Source organism: Filicampus tigris, chromosome 17, assembly GCF_054856515.1.
Source record: "Filicampus tigris isolate MCC_2025a chromosome 17, RoL_Ftig_1.0, whole genome shotgun sequence".
Classification (NCBI taxonomy): domain Eukaryota; kingdom Metazoa; phylum Chordata; class Actinopteri; order Syngnathiformes; family Syngnathidae; genus Filicampus; species Filicampus tigris.
The window spans coordinates 7,751,924-7,777,787 of record NC_141233.1 but is presented as its reverse complement, the minus strand read 5'-3'; the positions used below and the strand labels follow the sequence as shown (position 1 = coordinate 7,777,787).

The 25,864-nt window shown below is 40.9% G+C and overlaps 1 protein-coding gene across 7 annotated transcripts in view; it reads right to left on the bottom strand.

The window, feature by feature from the left end:
* Positions 1-418: 418 nt before the first annotated feature.
* Positions 419-25,864, bottom strand: part of acaca (acetyl-CoA carboxylase alpha) — a 31,670-nt gene continuing 6,224 nt past the window's right edge. The window contains exons 12-55 of one of the 7 annotated variants that reach the window (XM_086057331.1): positions 24,737-24,898; positions 24,479-24,642; positions 24,252-24,402; positions 24,072-24,175; positions 23,578-23,805; positions 23,351-23,501; positions 22,548-22,682; positions 22,105-22,251; positions 21,828-22,016; positions 21,571-21,671; positions 21,308-21,396; positions 21,040-21,164; positions 20,733-20,846; positions 20,068-20,181; positions 19,903-19,992; positions 19,674-19,792; positions 17,934-17,957; positions 17,549-17,620; positions 16,681-16,824; positions 16,499-16,601; positions 16,298-16,405; positions 16,134-16,190; positions 15,793-15,837; positions 14,741-14,782; positions 13,928-14,143; positions 13,632-13,787; positions 13,314-13,538; positions 10,750-10,905; positions 10,449-10,595; positions 9,972-10,241; positions 9,785-9,882; positions 9,500-9,620; positions 9,300-9,410; positions 7,067-7,210; positions 6,823-6,943; positions 5,962-6,058; positions 5,752-5,848; positions 5,520-5,655; positions 5,041-5,218; positions 4,853-4,965; positions 4,081-4,235; positions 3,717-3,887; positions 2,456-2,592; positions 419-1,809 (exon numbers count right to left, since the gene is read on the bottom strand). In XM_086057331.1, coding sequence (XP_085913457.1) covers positions 1,683-1,809; positions 2,456-2,592; positions 3,717-3,887; positions 4,081-4,235; positions 4,853-4,965; positions 5,041-5,218; positions 5,520-5,655; positions 5,752-5,848; positions 5,962-6,058; positions 6,823-6,943; positions 7,067-7,210; positions 9,300-9,410; positions 9,500-9,620; positions 9,785-9,882; positions 9,972-10,241; positions 10,449-10,595; positions 10,750-10,905; positions 13,314-13,538; positions 13,632-13,787; positions 13,928-14,143; positions 14,741-14,782; positions 15,793-15,837; positions 16,134-16,190; positions 16,298-16,405; positions 16,499-16,601; positions 16,681-16,824; positions 17,549-17,620; positions 17,934-17,957; positions 19,674-19,792; positions 19,903-19,992; positions 20,068-20,181; positions 20,733-20,846; positions 21,040-21,164; positions 21,308-21,396; positions 21,571-21,671; positions 21,828-22,016; positions 22,105-22,251; positions 22,548-22,682; positions 23,351-23,501; positions 23,578-23,805; positions 24,072-24,175; positions 24,252-24,402; positions 24,479-24,642; positions 24,737-24,898 — 5,754 coding nt within the window. In that variant the 3' untranslated portion in view covers positions 419-1,682. The remainder of the gene's footprint in view (positions 1,810-2,455; positions 2,593-3,716; positions 3,888-4,080; positions 4,236-4,852; positions 4,966-5,040; positions 5,219-5,519; positions 5,656-5,751; positions 5,849-5,961; positions 6,059-6,822; positions 6,944-7,066; positions 7,211-9,299; positions 9,411-9,499; positions 9,621-9,784; positions 9,883-9,971; positions 10,242-10,448; positions 10,596-10,749; positions 10,906-13,313; positions 13,539-13,631; positions 13,788-13,927; positions 14,144-14,740; positions 14,783-15,792; positions 15,838-16,133; positions 16,191-16,297; positions 16,406-16,498; positions 16,602-16,680; positions 16,825-17,548; positions 17,621-17,933; positions 17,958-19,673; positions 19,793-19,902; positions 19,993-20,067; positions 20,182-20,732; positions 20,847-21,039; positions 21,165-21,307; positions 21,397-21,570; positions 21,672-21,827; positions 22,017-22,104; positions 22,252-22,547; positions 22,683-23,350; positions 23,502-23,577; positions 23,806-24,071; positions 24,176-24,251; positions 24,403-24,478; positions 24,643-24,736; positions 24,899-25,864) is intronic. The other 6 variants (XM_086057332.1, XM_086057333.1, XM_086057334.1 and 3 more) reach the window with 6 other exon arrangements.

Here is a 25,864-nt window from a genome sequence, read left to right as displayed (position 1 = left end):
CATGCAACTCAATTTGTCTTACATATTTGTTGGTGGGACGATAAAGTTGACAGAGCCGAGGGGATGTTACAAAACGAACTAAGACAAAATTAAATAAATAAAAAATGATGAGATAGCTCCCTCAGTATTTGTTTGATCCGTTTCATCCTTCTTAAGACTGTTGAAGTTTAAAAGGCAAGGGGGTGAATAAAAAGCCAGTTTAATCGTCTGGGTTAAGGAATGCGAAGAGTATCATTTTCGAATAATCAGAAAATGTGTCCCCAGCGAAATGGTCGCTGTTTCGACTGCTCCAATTTAACTATGCTTTCAGTGATGCAAGTATCCCGGAGATCATGTGTAGTGTGAATCACAAGTTTACATATGTACAAACCTGATGTATTCAAAATAAGTAGACATTTGTTAAAGGCACGACAAACAATTTAATGGGGATAAGCTTTATTTAGATTGCTAAAATGTCATTATTTCTCCATCGGTTTACGGATGAAACCAGTGTGTTAAAAACTGGCTGGCAAGTCGGTACAAGTCAAGAAAAAAAAAAGGCACAGCACTGAGCACAAAGCCATTTTCACATTGTAAAATGAACATAATGAGGCAGTGATGTCATGAACTGAGTTCAACATTACAGTGCTGTTTACCCATTGTCACAAAATATACTGTATGTACCCTATGTCATACAGTCACAAAATACCTTTTTTTTAACCAAAATCAAGTAGGGAAATATGCAATGCAATTGCTAATAAACTGTTATTAAAAATAAGCAACATTTAGTACAAAATAGTATAAATAAACACTGTTAACATGGATTACAGTTAGACATTTTCTTTCATTACATGAATCATTGAACAAAGGTGATCTCATCATGTATTCACAATATTTTCTATTAGAAAAACAAAAGAAAAAGCGCATTGCTCTTTTCACTGATTGTTTTGGAGTGTAAGATGATACAAAATGTGAGAAATGAAAAAGCTAATATTATCCCTGTATGCAGTACCATTACCATTTCTCATTAAATTTAAGTATGTCCACTGTGTGTATGTGCGTGTGTGTAACAGTGATGACAGGGATACCACATTTACACTGAGAGCAGGTTTGGTTCTGTATGCAATGTGAACAGCGAAGCAGTATAAAGTGCATGTGGAGCAGCATGAAGTCGTAACAGAAGGGACAGCTGTAGTTTTGTGTTCACTGCAGGAGAACTGGGAAGCAGTCAGCGTCTAAGAAGGGTTCCTTTTGCTCCCTGCTGTGCTCTTCTGTCAAAATGGGTTATAACATTCATGCTATTTTTCTGCTCAGTAACTAAGTGCACCCTTGTTGGTAGTTTAAAAAACCCTTTCTCGCCAAGGCTGCTGGCATTGTCCTCAAAATATTTAACTATGACTATGTTGTCCGAAAGCAGTATGCATTGGAATACGACAACATTCCAGTTCATTAGTTCAAATTCCACACCAGATCAAATTGGCTATCAAATAGTATTAGTCATTTTCTGCCAGTTGAACTTGAATGCAAAATATGCACTTTCATCCAAATTGGTTTGCTAAAACAACTTCTAATATATTACATAGCTGAGAATCATTACCAACGATTCATTGGTTCCCTGGCGTCTGCCAAGGGGCACTCACGTTAGCTCCTCCGAACCTTACTTGCCAGCCCAGAATGCGAGCTGGACAGCTATGGATTCAGTGCTATGAGGAGGCCGAGGTCTCCATAGTGGCCAAGATGCGCACCACCTCAGCTCTCTGTGTGGGTGAGATGTGCTGGGTCATGTGCACGATGGAATCCATTGCCACCTCTGGGTTAGCTTGAACAAAGCTGGAAGCATAAGAAAATCATTTTTAAAAAGTCAAGTGTATGTGACATTTCTTCATCAACTGGATCATGCAATGCTTGTGCTAACAAAATGGCTATGAACAGAGAGGACAGGAGCTAGTTAGTTTTGCCAACTTAGTGATTTGGTTGAGTTGAATTTCTGCCGAGAAGCAGACAACATGAGTAGAACTTGTTTGACATTGTTGAAGGCAATGAGAGTCTTGCGTTGACACTGCCCTAGTGTGTGCCATATGTGGCAAAAGACGTGATTAATCGAATTTTTTGACCAGAGGTAGATGCATCCAAGTTGCAATATTTTGCCATGATTGAACATTTCAAATGTTAATTTATTTAGGATCATTTACATGCGCTTTAATGAAAACAAACTTCTCCCACATCATCTGAAAAGGAAAAAAAAAAATCAAATTTCTATGATTTCTGTGGATCTTTATGCAAATTATTTCTAATAAAAAAATGAAAAAAAAAACTTCCTTAAAAATACTTGTTTGGTATCTTTAAGGAAAAAAAGAACATCCCAAAAGGGGAGCATTAGATAAACTTGATTTGAATAATGTCATTGATATTTGCATTTTCTATAAGCCTTATTGTCTAACCCTAAAAAAAAAACGGTCTTGCTGCTGTGAATCACCTGCGAATCTGCTTGAGGATGTGATCACGGCGAATGTACTTGATGTTCTCATCAATGACGGACCTCGCTCCCTCATCTTCGGCCAGTTGCCTCTCAAGCCATCCCACCACCTCTTCATTGTTGTCCCACAGATAGGCCTGCATGACGTCATTGTCACGTTTAACCATTGTGGTAAGGTAATCATGACTGAATATAAAGCTAACAAAATTGTACTGGTTGAGTGTGCACAAATCAATAACAACACAAACAAAAGAAGTGGACCAGCGCAAAGTGGACGCATGATGTCTTGTTGATTTGAGCCTGATAGGAATATTAGTATTCATGAGTACCGGCATCTCTGATCCCAAACAAAGCCAGGCTGGAGGGGCTTAAAGATTTGAGGGTGGAGGGGTTTAATAGGCCCTTGCCTTTATATGAATAGCCCCGCTTGAGGTCCGCAAGAACATTTAATGCCCTTATTAATCATTTTTAATCTGTTTGCTTTTAATTAAGAGACAGCGTGTTGCTCTCCTATCAGCACGTGCCAGGGCTGTGATTAATTGTGGCTTAAGACAGTGAGTTCTGATGGGGTTAGCGTTCTCCCAGACAAGAAGGCCACTTCGCAGGAAACATGGCTCCTGACAGCTCCTGCCTGCTGGTCCTCTGAGGTGCAGATTGGGCCTGAAGGAACTGTGGTTATGTATCTTTATTCCATGCTATATTTTATCACTATTTCATAGACAAAGCATTTCTGTGGGCATATTTAATCAAGGGAAATGGCATCAAGTAACTGGAAATGCCTGATTGTAGACAACCACAATCTATATTATTGACACTGACATTGAAACTGTCTTTAAACGAAAATGAAATCTATGCGAAAAACAATTAAAAAAAAAAAAAAAAAAAAAAAATCAATTGATCTGCAGTAATTGAATAACTATAAATCTGATATGACTTCTAAGTTCTACTGGATAGGTGAAATTAATAACACGGCCAGAGTAAACAGTTGCTATATTACATTCCAAACTAAGACATAAAGAGGCTGATTGGTGGACATAACAATTCCCATTTAAATTCTATTGTCTTGTGTTCTTTGATAATAACAGAAAAACATTTAATTTGCTAGCTGGATAATTTGAATTCTAAACTTTACCAAGTAGTGACACTTACTACAAAAAAAAGTGTAATGTGTGTTTGTGCTTTAAAATCTGATCTCCCGTTATGTTCGAAATCTAAAACAAGCGTAACCCTTTCACAGCAAAAATGTGCACGGATGTGTTACCTTGACAGCACCTTCTGCCTCAACAAACCAGCGGCGCAGCATTGCCTGGATTTGTCCATCTGTCAGCTCGCTGTTTGCTGCTTGGATCTTTCTCTTTACCGTCTCTTCCAGGAGGAGGCGCCGCAGGCGCCAGTAGAAGAACTGCCGGGATGTTTGCCACTCCAAGATATCCTGACGGAGGAAAAGGACAAACATCTTGTTAATTAAATAATGTTGACATTAAATGTCACGAACCATGTCGTCAAAATTAACGTGATATTTGATGTAACATAAAAAGAAGGACAGCCCAACTAACATTAAAACCTTTTTTTTTTTTTTTTTGCAAAGTGGGTAGACAAGGCTTTGTTTGAAGCAAAGCACCCACCGTGATGACGCCCTTCTCCTGCATGCGGCCCGGAGTGTCGTGGAGGTCTGCAAACTGAACAGCCACCTGGTGGTAGATCGGCAACAGAAACTCTTCCCGCTCTTTTAGTTTTGTCTCCAGCTCCTTACGGTCAGGGAGGCTCAACTCTGGGGTTCCTTTTGAGGAGAACAAGGAGTCTGTATAAGTGCACATGACTAGCATAATGTTAGAACAGGAAATAGGCTCTCGCTGACCAGCTCAGTTAAGGTAACACATTTTGTTTAATGAATTTTTAAATCAATTCAAATCTGTTAAGTGATACTGTAAAAGTCAATGTCTTAATAATTTAAGATGCAAAATGCAGCAGTGACTTAAGACAGACTAACAGCATTTCATTTAGCTTTCCTCTCAGACCTTTTCTAGCTTCTGACTGATTTCTGTCAATTCCAATCTGTTCCTCTTAAACCCTCCTCAATAACACTGCACCAGTTTTCCCAAAGCGGCAAACGCACGCAACATTGGATCACAGTTCCTGCGAGCTGTGAGTTAAATCGATAGGCTGCACCAGAGAGGCAGGAGAGCTGACAATTGATCCTAGCCAGCTGTGATTGACACGTCTCTCAGGGGGACGCGGCAAAGATGATACTATCCACAGATAAAGAAAGGGTGAAGGTACACAGCCCCCCTCCATCGTCTGCTCCTTACTGACAGGGAATGGGAGCGAGAAAGACTACAAATGAGGTAGGCTGCGACCACTAAAGAACGTTAATTGGAACTGAAGATGATGACTGACCCAGTCTTTCAGCCAAGCTCGTATAGATGGGATCTACTCGTCTCATGGTCTTCACAAGGTCCTTCTTCCTAAACTTGATCTCCACTGTCCCCTCTGGCTCCAGCACTCCACCTCTGAGCACATGAATGGTTTCAATGGACTAAAAGTTAACGGGAACAAGAATATTTCCTCATTTCGAATCAACTTACCGGCTGTCCTTGTCGGCGTACATCTCCATGTGACGAGGGTTGATGGTGGGATCGATGACCACCCAGGAACCTCCTCGCAGCTCGGCCTGGGGAGGGATGTAAACCAGGACAGGCTGCTTGTACTCCCGCAGCCCATCCACAATATAGGCACCAAACTTCAACACCTGGTCATACATATCTTACAAAAAAAAAAAAAAAAGAATTGAAAGAAAGACAAAAAAATCAAATGAATTGTGGAGTAAAATGTTAGTTGGAACGCAACAAGATTTTCATGGAATGCTTTTTAAGCGCTGTGATCATAAGTAAAGAAAAATCAAACACACTTAGGACATCATGTTATTGAATACAGCTAGTTGCCATTACAGTACACAATATCTGAAGTGTTGCACGTTTTAAATTGCAAGAAGAAAAATCATTCTGGACGATAACATTATGGCCACTTGTCTCTCAGCATCCGCAAAATAATTATTATCAGACACCTTTCATTCCTCCAGAAAAGCCCCTCCAGTTGGCAAATACAAAGAGAGGCAAACCCTCTCGGTTCAGGTCTTTGATAGCTTGGGCTGTTTTGAAAGCCGAATCAGGGAACCACACCTGTCCCGCCTGCTGGATGATCTGAACAGACACATCACAACATCACAGTCACTCCATCTAAAGACAATGAAACACTTAGCTCATACTTGAGTATGTGCAGCGAGTGACCTGCCTCACCTTGGCCTCCGAGTCCAAATTAGCTGGATCAGCTGGGATTGACAGCTCCACTGACCTCGTTTCCACAGCAACCACTCCAGTAGGTATCCCACCCAGGCTGTGGAAATACAGTAATAAGCACTGACATCTAGCACAGTGGCAGTGAGGAAATTTAACTACAACACAAGAAATCCTTTCCCCTATTTTGCTTTGTATTTATTTGGGACTTACCGAGCTCTGCCGACCACCACACTCTGAGCCCATGGCTGCATTATCTCCATGAAGGAGCCATGGTCAAAGAAGCCGCTCTGCCAAGAGCCTTTTGGACCTTCATATACATAGATTGAAGTGATGTTTTTTTTCATTTGTAGCAACTTTTCAGAAAATGCTCTTTGTTACTTTTCAAAAGATTATTTTCAATACAGTGGGAGGCTGTGTGTTTTTTTCGCTCTCTCAGTAATCCTGGCAGGAAACGTGATGGATGAATGGATACAAAAGGCTTGCGAAGCTGTTTTTCTGCTTGCTAACCCTGAGAAACATGCCATACACTACGAGGTTACTGTTCAATTAAGACTTGCTGCTCATCCCTACCACCAACGTGTGTGTGTGCCGCTTTCCGCACAATCCTCCACCATCTTTGTGGTCTCAAGCTATAATTACACTGTTATAGGACCTGCCCAGTCGTAGCTTGCAGTAGAGAAACACAGCCACATCCATTTCGGTGCTATCTTGATGTTGTCTCTTGGAGCATGATAGCAGACTTAACTGTTTCTCTCTTAGTGGCTACCCAGAGGCTCTCTTGAAATGTGTAATTGCAACTTCTAACTCGTGGCGCATTTGCTGGACATGATAAATCTTTATATTTACTTTAGGTAACACAAAATAAATCGTTACCATGTCCTATGTCCAATGCACTTAGCCAACCTAAAAAATAATGTATTGCAAACTTGGACTAAAAGCTATAAACCTTAAAATGTATCCATGAGAAGCTTGATGCATGACCCATTCATTTGATATAATGCTCAACAAATATTGGCTGAAAAACACAGTTCAAAAAAATAAAAAATAAAAATAAAAATAAGGGGCACTCACTCTGACTCGCACGACCAGCTAACATCCAACGAGGGTCATAGGGTGCTTTTGTTGGCACAAATTCAACAGGTCTATCTATGGGGTCCTTGGCACTTACAATGGGCACCAGACAAAATTTGCACTGAAAAAAAAAAAATAAATAAAAAAATAAAGTATTATTGATATATATATATATATTTTTTTTTTTTAAAGCTCTGATTTCGATCCCATGATAGAAATCAACTTAAGCTACAGTAGATCCTACCTTGGGCATGTAAGAGAGCCACTGCAGGAGAGTGAAGACTCCCTCAAAGTCATCACAAACAGTGTTGTGGGTCACACCATTGTTGTGCATGATTTGGATTCCGCCGAGCTGGTTATTTGATGTATAAACCTCTCTGCCCAGCACCTGGCATTGGACAGACAGACACAGACAGCACAAACATGAGTGTGATTGTGCACAAGGTACTTCTGCCTTTTTAAAACTACAATGCAAGGCTTTCAGTAGAACAAACAAACAAAGAAATCTAAGTTATACTGGGGGGTTTTATTATTATGAGGCTGCAGAGCTTTAGATAAATGCGCTTGCACACATGAACACAGCAATGTGTTGTTCTCAGTCATTACTATTATCAAGTATATACAAATGCTATTTTTGTACAACAGGAGTGTTACATTGCCTGCTTGAGCTCTGTGTGCATAGTATACTTTAGGCGCAACCCGCACGGCAACACACTTCACAAACATGTCGAAGATGCCTCAGAAAGAATGCACAAAAGAAGCAATAATTTGCCATGGGCAGTGCAATCAACAGAATCAACCAAACTACTTTTATCCGGCAAAGTGACCCTGAATCAACCTAAAGCCATAAAGTCTTAACCTCAGCATGCCCTATTTTCATAAGCAGGCAGGAACAGGTGGCAGGGCCCTGACATGGCTGAGTAAAAATCAGAGGACCTCACTCCCTAGCCTCAGCATTCACCTTTTCAGCCATCATTTACTTTCTTTATTACCATTAATGGTTATGTATCTGGCTACAAATCTAGGGCGCTCTCCTAAAGCTGTCAGGAAAGCCTGCGGCTCCAAGAAACATTGCAGTCACCTTGACACACACAAAGCCTCTGAGCCTCTGGCCATCGCGGCTTCATTAAGATTCCGCTGTGCGGAGACAGCGAGGCGATAGAGGAGCAGGAAAGGAGGGAGATCGCCAGGAGAGAGAAAAGAGAGGCCAAGTCGATGGAACAGCTCATTGGGGTATTTGTGCTAGTAGTTACTATCCAAAGCCCCTGAAAATATGGAAGCTTTCTAGAGGCTAATTACATGATGATCTTGGGGTGGCAGCCTCCTGCTCTCTATTAAGTTTCAGTTAATAGCCAGGAAGTCACATGAAGAATGGGGGGAGAGAGAGAAGCGAGAAGAATCTTGCTCCCAATCTTAGCAAAAATACAATCACATCTACTTAAACCCAGAGTGTTTCGCTATTAGGCTGTGATGTGGATACTTCAATCACAACCTGTCTCTTCGTAAACAGTGGAGTCGTCTAAAAACAACAGAGGCTTCGGCAAATAGGTGCGCCATCAACCTGCCATTTGCATGATTTCTCAGGCTGCCGCCTGTCAATTAATTTGAAATGGAGACATCTTATTATGCTGACAAAGAGAGTGAATGGGAGGGAAAATAGGAAAAATAGGAGATGTAGTAAAGCGTGCAGGCTCAAACATGAGCACTCACACCAATCAACAGCAACCAGAAAACCCGTCTCAGCAAAACATTCATTTTAATGGAAAACAAATAATGCGGTTGTCCCGCATTGCAGCCTCCAGCAAAGCAAATACAACTTCATGGTTCGCCTTCAATTATTTAACAATGAAGGTAGGGGGTCTGGGATTGCAAGGGTATCCTTGTGGAACATAAATTAGAAGCACCAAAAATCTTACATACCACTACTACTGTAGTACTGTATTCAGTAAAATTCTTAGCAGCATAGGTAACAGCACAATTCAGCAAAGATAACATTCATATTTTCAAACAAATAAATGTTTAATGCCTCCCACCGCTGTGCTCTCATATTAATGGAATAAAACATGTATTATGAATTTGTCAATAGAATTCATATGCATTGCTTTTGGATCAACCGAATGGCAATGGCATACAGTCGACCACCACTATTGGCGGGGAATAAGGACCAGGCCGGCCAACGAATAGCAAAAATCAGCATACAACTGACACTCATTGAAATGCATTGGGAATGAAGAAATAGATGTCATATATTTAAAAAAAAAAAAAAAAAAAAAAAAAATTCTTCAGAAAACGCTGATAAACATTCAAACCGAGGGGGAATGGTGGTTAAATAAAAATCCCGAAAAAATAAAAAATTAAAAAATTAAAAATAAATAAAAATCAGCGAATTTGCGAATCTGCAGGTGCTGCCCCGCAAGTATGCGGGGGTTGATTCTATATCGGTACTTATTATTTTTGGCACTATGCAGTTGTTGTACCTTGTTGAGTGCTCCAGCCCCAGTAAGGATTATGTGCGAGTTGTCCACCTGAATGGTTCTCTGACCAAGTCTCACAAGATAGGCTCCGATTCCAATGGCTCGGCACGTTACCTGTTAAGCGAGACAATCAACGTTAAGGCTTCTTGACACCAAGTTGACAGCTAAAACCTATTTGTATTTTGCACACACATGGCTCTTACCAGGTTCATGGTGATGATCTCCTCATAAGCCACAGAGGATTCTCCAGCAATCATGCCCGACCCTTTCAGATTTTCCACACCCAGCCCCTCTTCCTTTCCAATGATGTCAGTGATCTTGTACCTATGTGACAGCAAATAATGCAGTGCACATCTTTTCAAGGGTGACCAGCCAATAGTCTTGCCTTCATTTTAAATCACTATGCATACTTGATTGATCTAAGAACAGCAACTATAAGAGTTTTCAAACAATATGAGGTATCTATACATGAAATCTAGAAGATGTACCTGGATTCTCCCTCATCCTCCACATGTTCGCAATGGACAGAGTTCAAGGCTGAGACCTTTTTATAATCCTGAGGTGTGAGGTAGAGATACTTGAAACCCTGCAGGGGCAATAGGGAGACAGCTTTATTATTGTTTGACAGTGATAGCCCAAAAAATTGAAGCAGGACGCTAATGCTATGTAACTGACCTTGTATGGGTCAGCTGGATCTTGCCAGGCCACGTGGAACATGTGTCGGATTTCCTCAGCCAGGCCAATGCGGGCGCCGCTGTTGGCCGCAATATAGATACGAGGGATGCCGCCCTCCCGGGCCATCTCGGAGGCACGCAGAAACAGCAGATCCTCCTGAGGTCCGAATGAGCCGATCTTGTGTGTGATGTCATTACTGATGACAATAATCTCACGTCCGGCTGGATATTCAGGTGTACGGAGGGTCATCCGCCATGCCACCATACCAATCTTTGGCAGATGAAAAAATAAAAGATACATACGGAATTAAATACTGCTTTATGAAAGATTTTTTTTGTCAGATTTAAAAATTATATCTGGAAAAATAAATTGTCAAGATTTTAACTACAAGGATAATTTAGCCCATTTTGGATCGTGACAAATTGACACAAGTTAAAGGATTACTTTAATTAGTCAATATATTAACACACAACAAACCTCATTGCCACCAGGCAGTCGGTTCATCTGCACCAGTTGATCTTGGGCGTCCAACACCAGCTCGGTGAAGGTCAGCAACTCAGAGGGAAGAGGGCATTTGGGTACGAAAGCATATGCTTGGCTTGAGTGCCACAATTTTTTCAGAGCCTGGATAAAGAAGTATAATAGTCAATCAGGTATATTGATTGCATCAAAAGCAGCAATTAACATTTACTTAAATAGAATGACGTACTAATGTAATATTTGGTGTCCCTACTGTTGAAACACATCAGGTTAAGAAAAAGCCAGTTTTGGAATGTACCTGTCTAAACATTTCGGGAAAATCATAAACATAGGTAGTTCCCAGTGACTGTGCTTGAAAGCGCTTTGACTGCAGCAGGTCCTTAGTGACGTAGGGGGTGTTGATGAGCATGCCGTGCAAAGGACCCTGTTTGTCTCCATATGCCTGGAACATGATCTGCACAAATAAGGAGGGAATGTAATTAAAAATACACCAGCCTTTCTAACTATTGTGGCATTAGGTGACTGATTTGATGAGAATGAGGACAATGAGCATTTCTTATGCCCAAAGCAGCCAGTTCATTTCAGATTCACCATTCAACTGTTATAAAAAAATAAAATCTTCTAAGTTTTAATGAAAAGATGGTAGTGCATTCGTGCATGTAGCTAGCACATCTATCTCACATTCTGAAGTTGTGGGTGCGAACCTTGGCTGGGGTCTTTATGTATGGGTCTGATGTGATGATAAAATGGTGCAATGGTGGCTGAAGGCATGAAGTATAACTTACCTGATCAGCAACAGTCATCTCAAAAAATTGGAACCTCATGAAAATGTTTCATATTTTGGTCATTCATTTCAGAAAGAGAAACCCATAAATTATTTAGATTACACAAAAAGTGAAAATATGTCAAGCGTTTATTTCCCACAAATTGATGATAATGGCTTACTGATAACCAAAAATGCAGTGTCTCAGAAAATGAGAATAATGGGATATTGAAAAATATGTCAGGTTTTGAAAAGAATGTTCACTTCGTTGGGCTTCCTTTTGCATTAATCACTTCATCAAATGCGGTGTGGAAAGGAGATGATCAGCGCCTGGTCAGGTGTAATGGAAGCACAGCTTGCTGTGATAGCAGCCTTCAGGTCATCTGCATTGTTGAGTCTAGTTGCTCATCTTTTGACAATATATCACAGGTTCGGTATGGGGTTCATGTCAGGCGACATTGCTGGCCAATCATGTACAGTCACACCATGGTCATTGATCCTGCCTTTGGTACCTTGGGCATTGTGTGCGGGGTCAAAGTCCTGCTGGAAAACGTAATCAGCTCTAACATTTCGTGGGAGATGGCTGTGTTGACTGTGGACCGACACTGGAAGATGACAGGGCAGCCCAAATCATCACTTATTATAAATTTAGCACTGGACTTCAAGCAACATGAATTCTGGGCTGTTCCACGCTTTGTCCAGACACTGGGACTTTGGTCTTCAAATTATATGCAAAATTTGCTTTCATCTGAAAACAGGATTTTGTCGCCACAGCCCAGGTAAGATGCTTCTGATGATGCAACATTTGTAGTCCATGTCTCGGATCTGTCTGTGCATAGAGGCTCTTGATGCACCAATTCCAGTCTCAATCCACTAATTATGAAGCTCACCAAATTCTTGGATGGATTTTGCTTCAGAATCCTTACAAGGCTGCAGCTACCCCTTTTGCTGGTGTTTTCCCATCCAATCAACGTGGAGAGTGTCAACGACAGTCTTCTGGACTACTGTCAAGTCAGCACTTTAGCCCTTGATTATATAGCCTAACCCAAACAGACCATTTAAAGGATTAGGACGCCTTTGCAGGTGACAGGAGTTAATGAGCTAATAATTAGGGGGTGACACCATGACTTTCTAATCTTGAATTTTTTCACAATATTCTGATTTTCTGAGACACTGTAAATTGGATATACATTATCTGAAAACCATGATCGTCAACATCAAGAAATAAAGGCTATAAATATTTCTGAAGTGAGTGACAAAAATTTTTTTTTCTCAAAACTTTTTCAAAAAATGCAATTTTTTTATGTCCCTGTACGTTACTGTGAACAAGGCAAAGGGATAGTAGGTACCATGCAGGATTTTGTCTCCATAGGCACCATGCAGGACCTCATCTCCGAATCCAAATACAGTGTGTTTCATAAATCTGTGCCACTTTACTTTACCTATACATAGATAAAGATATGAAAACCCAACTTACATTTTCCGAAGGCCATTGATCTCAAGTTGTGGCAAATATTTGAACACAAAAATTCAAGAAACGGTTTCATCAAAATTTTCACAACCGTTAAATATGCAAGCCTTTGGTTGCACCGCATATCGAAAAAAAGATTACATTCCTTTCGATAGGCGAACAAACAAATTGGGATCACTGGTTGTCAAGGCCTCAGTTATCCAAGTGTTCAGATCATCCATTCCTATCAAACCAAGACAAAAAAACCTCCTTTTCTTTCCCAGTGAACGGCACTATCAGTAAATAGCAATAAAATCAGTGCCAACCACTTTTTACGCAAAAAGTTAAAAAAAAAAACATTGATTGTGACGTAACAATGGCCTGACAAGCACTGCAGCAGAAAACTTGAAGATTTTACCTTTCAAGGGAAATCGGTTTTATCTTGCTACGTTTGGCAGTTCCTAAGATATGAGTTTTTGTACAGTGACAGACTTATGAAACACACTGTATTTTAAAGACAGAAATGTTCGGCGAAACCTCAAACAACGAGGCCATTAAATTACAACTTGGAGGATGTGGAATCCATGATGGAACAGAAGCACTATTCCTGTGACAAGTGGATGACATGGAAAATGTATGAGTGCCCCACCTGGCGGTCTTTGGGCCCCACCTGTCCCGTTCGGGAGTCAGTGACCTCCTTGTAGAGGCTGATGTCCAGGTAGTAGCCCGATTCATTTGTGAGAAACAAGCGAATGGGGATTTGCTTTCCTGTCGGAGTCAGGCGAATGTTAATTTTCAGTTCAGCTTGCAGGACACGCAGTTTCCAAAGCCGGCTGCCGTAACGCATCACCATGGAACGCACTGACTCCTCGATCTGTTCACGGAAGTATATTAGTTGAAAGTTAATGCTAATCACAAAGACAAGCTGAAGCTGTGATTCATTTTAGGATGGTTTGACATATTATACCTTTGAAGGGTCCATGATGACTGTGGGGACAAAATTGAGGAATATGTGGTTACAGTCAGTACGCACTGTTGTGTTGTTGAAAGCAACCTCGAGCTCATCCATGGCCTCAAGAAGCAAACGCTCAGCCTCATTGTGAAGGTACTCAAAAGAGGCCTCCTGGTGAGGGCACAGGAGAAGAAGGAAAAAAATAAAAAATAAATAAATAAATCAAGCATCATTGAGGTGTAGGTATGATTAATTTGGAATCATCTGTGGCAGCTGATTAAGCAAATGGGAGTAGATATTCCGGTTCTTACTTTTGTGACTAAATCAGAATGTCGGATAATGGCTCGCACAAAAAATCGGTAGTCAGTGACTTCTGCTCCCACTTCGACTCGAGCTGCGCCCAGATAGAGGTGCATCTTGTGGTTGGCACAGGGAATGGCTGTCAGGGCAAAATTTCGCATGCGGTTGAGCTCCAGCTGGAAAGCTAAAGCGGGCTCCAAGTGGCGGTAGATCCTATCTTCCACAAACTGTTGAGAAAATAGCATAATGTCATAATAAAAAACAATACATACAACACACACACACACACTCTTGAAGAATATTACACATTTTTCTTCACAAGGCGAGTACAAAGCAACATTGCTATTAACCAAGATTATATCAATGGCAGTTTCAAGAACACCAGCTCCCAATAAAAGTAGAAAGATGCCCAAGAGCTACACACAGTATTAAGTAAATGAAATCGTGGGCAATCTCATTCTCAGAGAGCTGCTAATGGGTGTCATTTCTCTTAAATGTGAGACATAATTAAAGAGTTCATTACTTTAATGAGTTTTGCTGGTGTCATTGTAGTCAAACTATCAGGGGTTAGAGAGAGAAGGGGCCATCAAATGTCTACAATGGAAGACATCCAGTACAGCCTCGGGTAAAAAAGAAAGTTGTTTCAACAATCAATCCAAAAAATAGTCACCGTAATGTAACGAGCTGGTGCTAAACTGGGGAAATAGGTTGTTTGATCCCCAGTTTCAAAGTGTCCTTAAGCACCCCTTGTAGCAACTTTAGCTTTACCATTACGATTGTGTTAAAGCAGAAAACTTTCATAGTTTTATGATAAAGACACCTACCTTATCTCTGGCGCGGAATGTGAAAAATTTGGGGAATTCTCTCTGTGCAGGAAATAGAAGAACAAGCAAAACAATAAAACACACATCTCGGAAATAAAAACAATATTTAAGTATGCACAACCTATAAATGTAATCACAACAAGCTAAAATAAGTTATTTGTAGCTGATGTCTTGTACTGAATTTATTCTGTTGGTAAATAAATCAATATAAGAATAGTCGGTGGAGAAAGGTATACATTCCCTTTGTGAATGAATAAAACATGTCACTCTTTCAGAGACTCTTGATCCTCTAAATGGCCCCTTGCCCATGTTGAATGATATCAGATGAAGTGTTCCACAACAATGCTGGCCCGATTGGAGACGCTTTTCTCACCTCACGTGCTACATGATAACTGCAGGCTAGCAATTGTACACAAACTGCAAGCTTCACGGACACAATTTGACACTGATTACACATTCTGTCCAGAATATCGTAAATGGAGGGAAAACATTTTTTGAGGGCGAGTGCTACAAAAATCCCTCCATTTAATGAGGACCTCATAATGGCACTGACACCACTGAGTATGATTAATTCTCAGATGCAGAAGGGCCATGAAAAGAAAAAAATAAATAAATCAAAGCCTATTGTCAAAACAGTATCATGGTCAATGCCCTCATTATTGCTTTCATTGCAAAACTATTGGTGGTTTGTACGCATTATGCAACTGTCCCGGCACTTGCTGCAGATAAATGGTAGTATTCACTGGACACCTCATTGGGATTAGCTATAAATTGAATACAAGAGTTGTATTTGCCTTTTCAAAGAAAAAGTTAAGATGACACTGCACTGTGGTTGTAGCTATCATTGTTATTGTCAGTTGCAGTAGTGTAGAAATGCACTGAATCATAGAGAGGCTGTACCATCAATCAAACAATTACTATACATTGAAATTGTTCAGGTTTACTCAATGTTGTGGCTACAGAGTGTACGGTTTTTCTTTGGAACCCTATTTTTTGCAGTATTTTTCATTTCATTAGACTTGCTGCCCTCCTTCCCCGTTGCCTCTACTTACGTGAAACCTTTGGTCCACCTCACAGTTGATTTGCTTCCTGAAATCCTGTCATCATAAATGTTGCAAAAGCAAGGCATGCAAAAAGGAGATATAGGAGAGACAAGGCTGAATTTATAATGCAAATTATTTCAAATTAATACAAGAACAATTTACAAAATACACTATGCACAATTGTCAGTAGGCAATATTACCGGCAGTTATGTACAAATGTGAAGACATTTTTAGTCAAATGATGACCATTAATAGCAGCCATAACAATTAAAAGAGTGACATGCAAGGCAGATGGTGAAGCACAGATACAGAAATAGCAAAAGTACCGAAGTACAGAACAAGACTCTTACCTTCTGTGCCACAAGGAAAGTCAAGCGACGGATTCCGTGTTCAAACAACAGAGATTTCTGGGATTGATTGGAAAAAACAAATCAAATAAGAACGCCTGAGTTAGTCCAGGACTAAACTTGCTAAAATCAACAACAGGCTTCTTGAGGAACATTCTACTTCCAACCTTTGATTGGGTGAACTCCCGAAACATGGCTGCCAGGCTATCATCATCCATGTCACTGTCGGTCTTTATAGCCACATTCAGTATATGGATGGGCTCCTCTTGGGTGCTCTGATTAGCAAAAAAAATAAAGTACATCAGCATTTTAAGTTGAACCACATTTAATAATTACAGTAGCCTATAAGTACAATAAGCTTTTGCCACCTTGTTGTCCTCTTCACCGTACAGGACGGGATTACCTCCCTCGGGGAAGGTCGGGCTTGGGGGAGGAGAGTCGGTGAAGCAACTCAACACATCTGTTATATTCCTTAAAAACAAGCAACCGCACTTTCGTCATACAATAGTCACTTTTACGTTCAAAATTATTTCAAAGAGTGCACACTAACTTGGTGAACTCCTGGAATGAACGATAGGAGACCATGGCGCCCATTCGTTGACAGGGGGGCGTAAAGGATGTGTCCAGCAAAACATCGCTCACGCTAGCCATGTGCACCATACCATAGTGGTTCAAGTTCGACGAGAATGACATTCTGTGGTGAACAGCGATTGGAATGAGAATCCACTCCAATAAGAGTGATGTGTAGACATTTCCCATCCACCTTTTGAGAGTTCCAAGTGTAAGCCTTTGGAACCTCCAGATTTTTGATGCTGTGGAAAGTATTGTTTCCCCATTCCCTTGGTATAAAGTTTGTTAAATTGAACGAAGTTCCAACAATAAAAAGCAGCTGGTTAGAACCTTTCACCCTTACATTTGAGCAGAATTAACCAGTTGTACAGTGTGTTAGGTTAAATTGGACCAATAAAATTGGCCATGTCCCCACAAAGTAATCACTGACTATTAGTGAAATGCAAAGAGCGCTGATAACCCAGAGAGTGATGACAAAAACGAGACATTTGGAACTAGGAGATCACAACCCCAGAAGTCTAAAGGGAAATTGAAAAGTAATCAGGATCAGTTGATCTTTGACCTCAGCTACATTAGCCAAATGGGTCAGACAAAAGTGAGTAGGATTGTTGCACAGGTCTTGAGGGCTAATCTTGTAGAGTTGGAGTTTGGCTGCATCATGGCCGAAGCAGCCACGCTTACAACCAACTGAGACCAAATTTCATTTTGTCATGTCACTCGGCTCATCTTAAAAAAATTCTCACACACCAAGAAAAATTCAAAAACACCAGTAGGGCCCTGTAAGTAAGCACTGTTTAATGTTAAACCAAAGGTAACTACCCACTGAGAGTACTTCAGAAGTTTCAAACCTGTCCTGAGATTCTAAATTTGAGACGGTTTTGGCTTTCATAATATCCAGGACCGAAGGAGCAGACATTTTCCTAGCAGGACAATCAAATGATTTATTTCAGTAGATTATACGTTATTCATAATCTCAATAACACACACCTGTTACGAATACAGCACTCTTTCACAAGGACTCACACACACACACATAAAAAAGCATTTTAAAAAAGGCTATGAACTTAGAGCCATGCTCCACTTAGTAGTTCTCCAGCTATACCATCAGTATCATGTTTATTTGAAATTCAAAGAGCACCAAACTGCTTAATTTACAGATTCATTACTAACTTGAATGTACGCTTTGGCCATGCATCGAAACTAGTCTATGCAAAAAAAAGAATGTTACAATACCTGTTTAGAGTGGGGATGTTCCCTCTGCAATCAAACAACATTGATTACTATGGGGTTAGTGACAGGCATCAGCACAGGAAGACAGTCAAGTTGTAGCAGTGCGTTCATCTCAACAACATCTTACTTTGCACATGTCAATATCTAAATGTACCCAGGTGTCAAAAGGTTGAGCACACATTTTACTTCTTGACTGCTCCTTGTACAACATGCATCATGCTCTTTTATCAAGAGAGGCACGGGAACATCATGCTGCTTCTTTTTTTTTTTTTTAAACAAGCAAAATATGGTTATTTCAGAATCATGACACAAACATGTAGGACATACAATGCAGTCTAGACACTCCCGAGCGGCAACAGTAGGCATGCCCGCACAATCCATCTTAATCAAACAACATTCGCCAGGAGTTAAATCCCAAATGAGTGTTTTCAATTTCATGCTCACTTTTGACAGAGACTGTCAGAGATAACACTAAACAATATTTTTATCCAGATTAAAAACTTGTAGTTCTATGTATTGCTGGTATTACAAGTGTTGCTAATATTTGGAATCAGAGATCAAGCTATATCCCAATTATGATCTCACGAATAATGCGGTGCAGAGCTACACAACCACTGTATAACATACAACCCAAACGATAATGATATGAAATGATAATTCACAAAACTGAAACTGGGAAAAACACCGTTTGGAACTCATTAAATAAGTGCAGGTGTGCCTAATGTTGTGGCTGGTATGTACATATTGACAGCATTCTTCTGTCAACTCCCGGAGTTCGTCATGCCCCCGCAACATCAAGCAAACAAGCATGAACTCGTTCACACTAACAACCAGAACACAATCACACACTGGGATCACAAATGCAACAGAAACCCAACGAGTCTGAGCTACAAGCATGTTCAAATGCTGAAAAGTCGTGCACAAGAAACCCTCAAATTTGTCCATTTATCTATGGCAACAGTGCCCCCTAGGAAGAAGAGCTAACCAAAGGTACTGCACGCAGCAGATCTTTGATTGCCCACACATACACGCACACACATTTTTAACCAATCAGTCAGATCTTGCAATATACCTACTTTGCAAACATGGAACATTTTTTTCTACACAATGGGACACAGCTGGGATAAATAACCCAAACACCACAGAAGATTAAAATAATATAAAATGGCCACCCATCTATCTTTTATACTGATTATCTTCATCAGGGTTGTGAATGAGCTGGAGTCTTTCCCAGCTTACTTTGAGCACAAGTCAGGGTACATACCGGACTGGTTACCAGCCAAATACAGATAGCAGAAAAACACTGAAAAATGCAATGTTTCAGAAAAATGTGAAAAAAAGACCTAATAAAGCTTTCTTAAAAAAAAATAAATAAATTAAAAAAAAATCTAGCCAATTAATTCTTGTTGAGAAATAGGAGTATGTTGACATTGCCTTTTTGATGATAATTTTTTCAATTTCTAGATAGTAATAATGAAATCCATCATGGGTTTATTGACTACGTGACCAAAAAAAATATCCTTCACGAAAGCGATGCATGAACTAAGTTGAACCACCAAATACAATTCTGAGAGTGAATGCAAATCTTTCTCAACTTTGTACTCAAGAACAACGTTTTGACAAAAAACATTAATGCAAAACAAACTAAGCATCGCTACTAATCCACACTGGTTTCAGCCCGCTGAGATGATGCGGATGCGAGCAAGAGCCAAATAATCGTTAGCCTTTGGGCACGGGAGATACCTGTTTGGGTGTGAGGTGGGGAGCATGAACTGGAACTCTACTATACACGTGTTGTCCTTCAACTGGCGATGCTGCACGCTGTTGAGCTCATAAGCGATGTAAGCTCGGCGCACATACACCTGCGGTGATTAGGAGATGAAGGCACGTAATTATAAGTAGATTGGTGCGCACTCCGCATTAAAAATAAATTAGGGCAAAGTAGCTTGAGAACGGAGAGAAATGATCTCACCTCAAGGGCGGCCATTCGCACAACCTGATTACTGTGGTAGAAGAAGTTGGGCAAAACGTCAAAGATTGATGTCTCGGAAAGGATAAGTTTCTAGAAAACAAATGGACAGTGATAAACGCTACTCCACTACAAATTCAATCACTTGTGCTGGTTATTCTTGCCTACCTGTAGATTCTCAATGCAGAATTGGTGGCCATACATATCGATGGCAGAGAGGAAGATGGACTCCACCTGGTTGTGGCGGAGCTCATAAGAGGGGAGGTGAGATGCTATCAACACCTGCAGAGAATGAAATTACGACGGATTTCATAGCTCATTAAATTTTATTATCTTCAGACATTGTCTTTTCTATGTTCATACAGTGCGCAACATAAATGAGGACACCCCAACTGATTTGTTAGAAAACATTAACTTGACTTTCAGTATCTATGTCCTTTATGGCATACGATACTATAAAATACAAATGAGATTTGGCTTCCTTGTTTTGTGCGCAAACGAATCCGCAATTTTTTTTCCCCTCACAAATAAATTCAATGTTGCAAAAATGAGTAGACACCAATGGAAGTCTAGCAAAGCTACATTTTTGTTGTTTTTTTTCCCCTGTTCGACCATAGACGAGTCTAATCATCATCAAAATTAAAGTTATTGTGTTCTCTTAATATGTTCTTTTACAGTGAACGTTCTTTCAGTTTTCAAGAAACGTTTCTCCCCAACGCAACAACGTAGTTTCTCTGTACTTGGATGAAACACCTCTGCAAAGCTCTCTTGAATATCCCTTCACACTACAGGGATTTCTACATTGTCATTTAGTTTTGTACTGAACAACCAACCTGCCGTGCGCGAAGTGCCACCTTTGCGTTTGTTGTCTTGCTGAGCTGGGTGAATTCAGTCAACATGGCCATCAATTCTTCTGTCAGTGTAGGATCACGACCACACAATTGGTCCTGAAGAGAGCATACACAGTACTACTTCTTTCATCCATATACAAGGAAAGAAAAAAAAAAAAACAACAACAACAACAACAAAACTGTCTGCGTCCAGTGCAATTGTAAATTCCATTTTACTAAATATATCACACCTTGTTGCTTTAAACAAACATTCCAATACTTAAATACTCAAAATATGATGGACACTTACAATCAGCATCGTAACCAGCAGGTTCTTCTTGGTGACTTGGGCATGGGAGAAGATGTAGTTGAGCACATTTGCCATGTCACCTTTGTTTTCCTCACGCAGGGCAAACACACACTTGTCATAATGTCCTATCAAACAAGCAAACACATTTGAGAATCTACAGCCATGCTGAAGTTGTTCATTGTGAAAGAGCTCCACCAAATGGAGAAACGTAGTATTACATCTGACTATATACCTATTGCTTGCATGGTGCGTTGCTACAATATCTCACCGTTCTGAAACTGGATCTCTACTTTCAGGTATTGTCGGAGCAAGTCAATAACCACTGCCTTCATGTAACCTCGGATACCACTGCGATATCTGTAAGAAAAAAATTACAACATATATGGGTATGAAGCTATTATTTTCGTAAAGTGTAAATACCAGTCTCTGACTAATATAATAGTGAAACTTTTTAGATACAAGATGTCCGCTTGTATGATGCAATAAACAAGTTGCAGATGAGTGCTGTTAAGTACAGACTGCGGCACTCACTTTTGCACCAGCTGTACAATGCTTTGCGTGTTCATGAAAAAGACTTCTCTTTCAGACTTCTTGTTAAGAGTTGCAGCATGGCTGTCCAGGATGTTTGCAATCTGAAAAGTAGGGAAATATACAATATAAGCCTACCAGCAAATAAAAAAAAAATTAAATCAAATATATCTGATTTATCACAACAATCCTTTCAAGAGGGAATGCTGTGGTTTAGCCTATGTGTATTTGTGTGTGTGTGTGTGTGTAGAGTGGACCACCTGCTGACTGGGGAACTGGCAGAGCACTGAGGTGATGTTGCTGGCATACTGAGCCATCTCCTTCTTGATGGCTTTCTCCACAGCAGGGGGGATGCGACCCGAAACGCTGGTCATAATGTCTTGAAGCTCCAGCAGCGGCAACGAGGGGTCCCGCATGGTTTTCATCAGCCTTTCGACCCACTCTTTCAACTGGGAATACAAAAGTTAGTGAGATCGAGGAACAGCCTACAGTTAGTAGAGCTCTTTGTTTTTAACCAGGTGTTGTATGAGAACTCACTTTGGCGCTAAAGAAAGGCTCAGGTAGACAGTAGCCATTCATGACATGAACAAGGTGATCTAGTGTGTTGTGGAAAACTCTGTGTAGTTTCTCTCCTCGCAGAGCAACAGCCTGGGTAGAGGGCAAGGTGCCTGTATGCAGATCTGCCTGAAAAACAAATACAGTATAAAAATCATTTGAAAACATGCAGGCAATTTGTTTCCCTTGTTCAGAATGTTATTTTGTTGTTGGGTTTTATTTCCTCCACATTTTACACTGGTGGGGTAGCAATAGCCTGATTGGCTATCAATGGTGCCTGTCTAGCAAAAAATAAAATGATATTCCGTTAAGCAATAATGCTATGGTCAGAGTACTGTTAACAGTCAATAGATGAAGACTGGTCAGCTCAAGATGTAAAACAGAAGTATTACAAATTGCTACTTGGCATAATTCTGACATCTTACCTGTTGCACTCGGGTGGGGTCGTCAAGTTGAAGTTTGGCGATGATACAGCCGGGCTCCAGTGATGCTCCAGCCCTCTTCACATAGTGAATACAACCAGACTCAGTAGTTGTGATGGCCAAGACCATCTTCATCACCTGCAATTGGAGTCAGGAAAAATCGATTCAACCATCACATAACAATGCCAAACAATCTGTAAAGACCTAGATAGACCAATCTGACACTTGCTAACTGTGAAAGACCCCCCGTGGCGTTGGGGTGGCTGTCGGCACGTCACGCTGGAAAAATACACCGCAACGACACACAGCGACGCTGACCATTAAAGTACCTTCTGCGCACGCGCAAGATGTAATACTCTCCCATACCATCGGTGACGGTGGTCTTCATTTCTCATGGTTAGAAAAATCCAACCGGGAAGCTATTGGCCGGGGGTGGAGTATAAAAACGTAAACAATGCATTCAGCTATATTCTTTGCTCACGATGAACTCCCACGCGAAGTAAACCCTCACGTTCTTGACACGGTATTGTGAAATACCCACATTGTCAACCCTCGCTCTTGTACTTGTAAGATTAAGGTAGCAGAGGCTTGCTCGCTGTTTATTCGCATTTGTCACTTCCCGTTCGTGCTCCGAGCCCTGATTCGCTAGCTAACAGCCAATCCGAGTGACCAAATGTCACGACTCCGATTCAATATGCTCAAACGCCCACAGATGCTTCCTGATGGGTCACGACGCTGGTCACTACACAAATCGGACGCCACGACGCACCCCGACGTCGGATTGGTGTGTGGCAAAAATGACATACCTCTATTTCAGCATAACACTGGCCAGAAAAAAGATGACCGCCGTCTTCGACTGTGTAGTGGATGATTTTTCCTGCTGAGGGAGATCGCAGCAGCGAGGGGTCGTTCTCCTTTTCGAAAACACATGTCTTGTTCCCTATGGTGATGCGATACCTTTCGAGAATGTAACCAGTTGAGATCATTTTGATCATGAGATCAGCTAAAGAGCAAACGGATAGTTTTATCTTACCTGTCGACCTCTTCCTTCATGTAGGTAGTGTAGCTGCTGCCGTCATAGGACAGCAACAAACCTCCGTCGCTTAGTCGATGGACATCCACCTCGACTGTGGAGTTGTTCATGATGAGCACATATGAGTTGGGAGACTGGCGAGTCACAGTCAGGATGTACTTGATGCCTTCATAGATCAGTTCTACATCCACTGTGTTGAGAAGAGTGTGTGCTGGCAGCACCTGCCCCCTGGAGCACAATGTAGAGAAGCTATGAGCAGTTTCTCTCTAGTACACAACTATAGGATTTAAAAGGATTAAAGTGGCAAAACTACTGAGCCATGGAACTGGTTAATTCTATATATTTCCACCATTCTCTCAGGGGGAACATTCACTCAATACAGGAGCTGAACAAATCAACCATTAAACAACTTCCTGGAATGGATTATGGTTCCTCAAGTCCTGAGGGTCCACCGTTTGATGTAAAAAGAACAAATATGATGGCCGCACGCTTACCTCTCCAGAGAATGCAGGAAAATGGACACACTGTTCCTGAGATTAACATCTGCCACATGAAGAGCTCCACTCACAAGTCCCAGCATTGTGTCTGGACGCTCAGCCTGAATGCAAGAAATATTTTTTGAATTATCATGGGGAGAAGCATCCAGTGATCAAAGCAGCAGCATATGTGCACACCTGCATCTTCTCTGAGATGAGCCTATCCAGCCAGCCCGTGTCGATGGTGTTGTGCTGAAAGCTTCGTGTTTCCAGCAGCTTGATGAGGTATTCCACAGTGGTCCTAAAGTCTCCTCTGATAGACAACTCTTTCAAAGCTACCACCATGTTACTAGAAAATCACACACAAAAAGATTACAGCACAGCAAATCGTTGATAGATGATTTTGTGAATACAGTAACACTTACGAGATGGCTTCTTCACGATTCTCTCCCCAAGAGAAACAGTGTCCAAATTGTGAGTCAGCAAACTCGTGCAGTCCGCCAGCAGCTGCAACACTGAAGTAGCCCCACACGTTCTTATTGCTGCGAAAGTTCAACTCTTGCACTGTTCCAGAGCTTGGCTTAAAACCCTACAAAGAGACACCATTTGATGAAAACAGGAAGCCAAAACTATGAGGAGAAAACATGTCGAAAACAACTTGTTTAAATGAGCAATAAGCACACCTCATCTGGATTTTCACTGGTGATACGCGCTGCAATGACGTGTCCTCGTGGGGAGGCGGCTGTCGACAGACCCTCAAAGTCGATGGGAGAGTCTCCCCAGGGCTGTGTCCCATAAAGCATCCTGATGTCTTTGATTCGGTGAAGGGGGATGCCCATTGCGATCTAAAGATATAGAAGTAGCCCAATGAAGAAAGCTAACTTGAATTGCTTTTTTATTTATTAACATACATTTTAAATTGGCTTGGCATGCAAAAAAATGGGAATGCAAATTGTATTAACTATGTTATGGCAGGTTAATCAGTATATGTACTGAACACTTGGTTCAATAGCTATTTTATTTGGTTATACCTATACAATCTAATGAGATCCAATACAAGATTATATTAAAAAAACAAAATCAGATTTTACAAAGGTAATAATGCTCAATTTTATTTGACATTCACAGGTATTCATTTAACAATACATCCATTATTGTGGTTGTAGTTCCAGTGGCATTGATCTGCACTGCATCATACAATCAGGCATTTCTAATAGTTTGAATCATGAAGTCAACAAAGTGCAGTCCAATGCCACTAGAAAGTCAACCTGAAATATCAAATCTCAATTTATATGTTTGTGTGTGTGCGTGTAAATCAAAGCATATACAGGTACTGAATCTCCTTAGATTGTCCATACTTTAAGTGTTTGGTGAATTTATATTCGGGTTTTTGAAGTGACTGATGGCACCTTTTATCTCCATCATGCAAACAAAAGTGGAAACAGGATTATTCTGGAAATATGACGTTCATCTGTCAGAAATGACCCAACCGAATGACACCATTTGGTACTAAAAAGATAGTGAGCGCTCAGTTTGCCCGCAGAAAGAACATGTCACTCTCAACAGTGACATCCAATCAGCTCGAAAGTGGCAGCTTTCCTTGCAACACTGCCTTTCAGCTTGACTGCCACTGACCTAAATACAAGCACAATCCTGAACACAGCGGGTGCACTGCCATGTGACCAATTGCGGCTTCAACCACTACATCAGCAACAATGATTTCTCTCTTGGGCAGTTAGTTGCCATGGAGATAGAGGCCCCTTTAACGTGGACAATTGGATGCAATCAAGCATAAATACTGTCTGCTATCC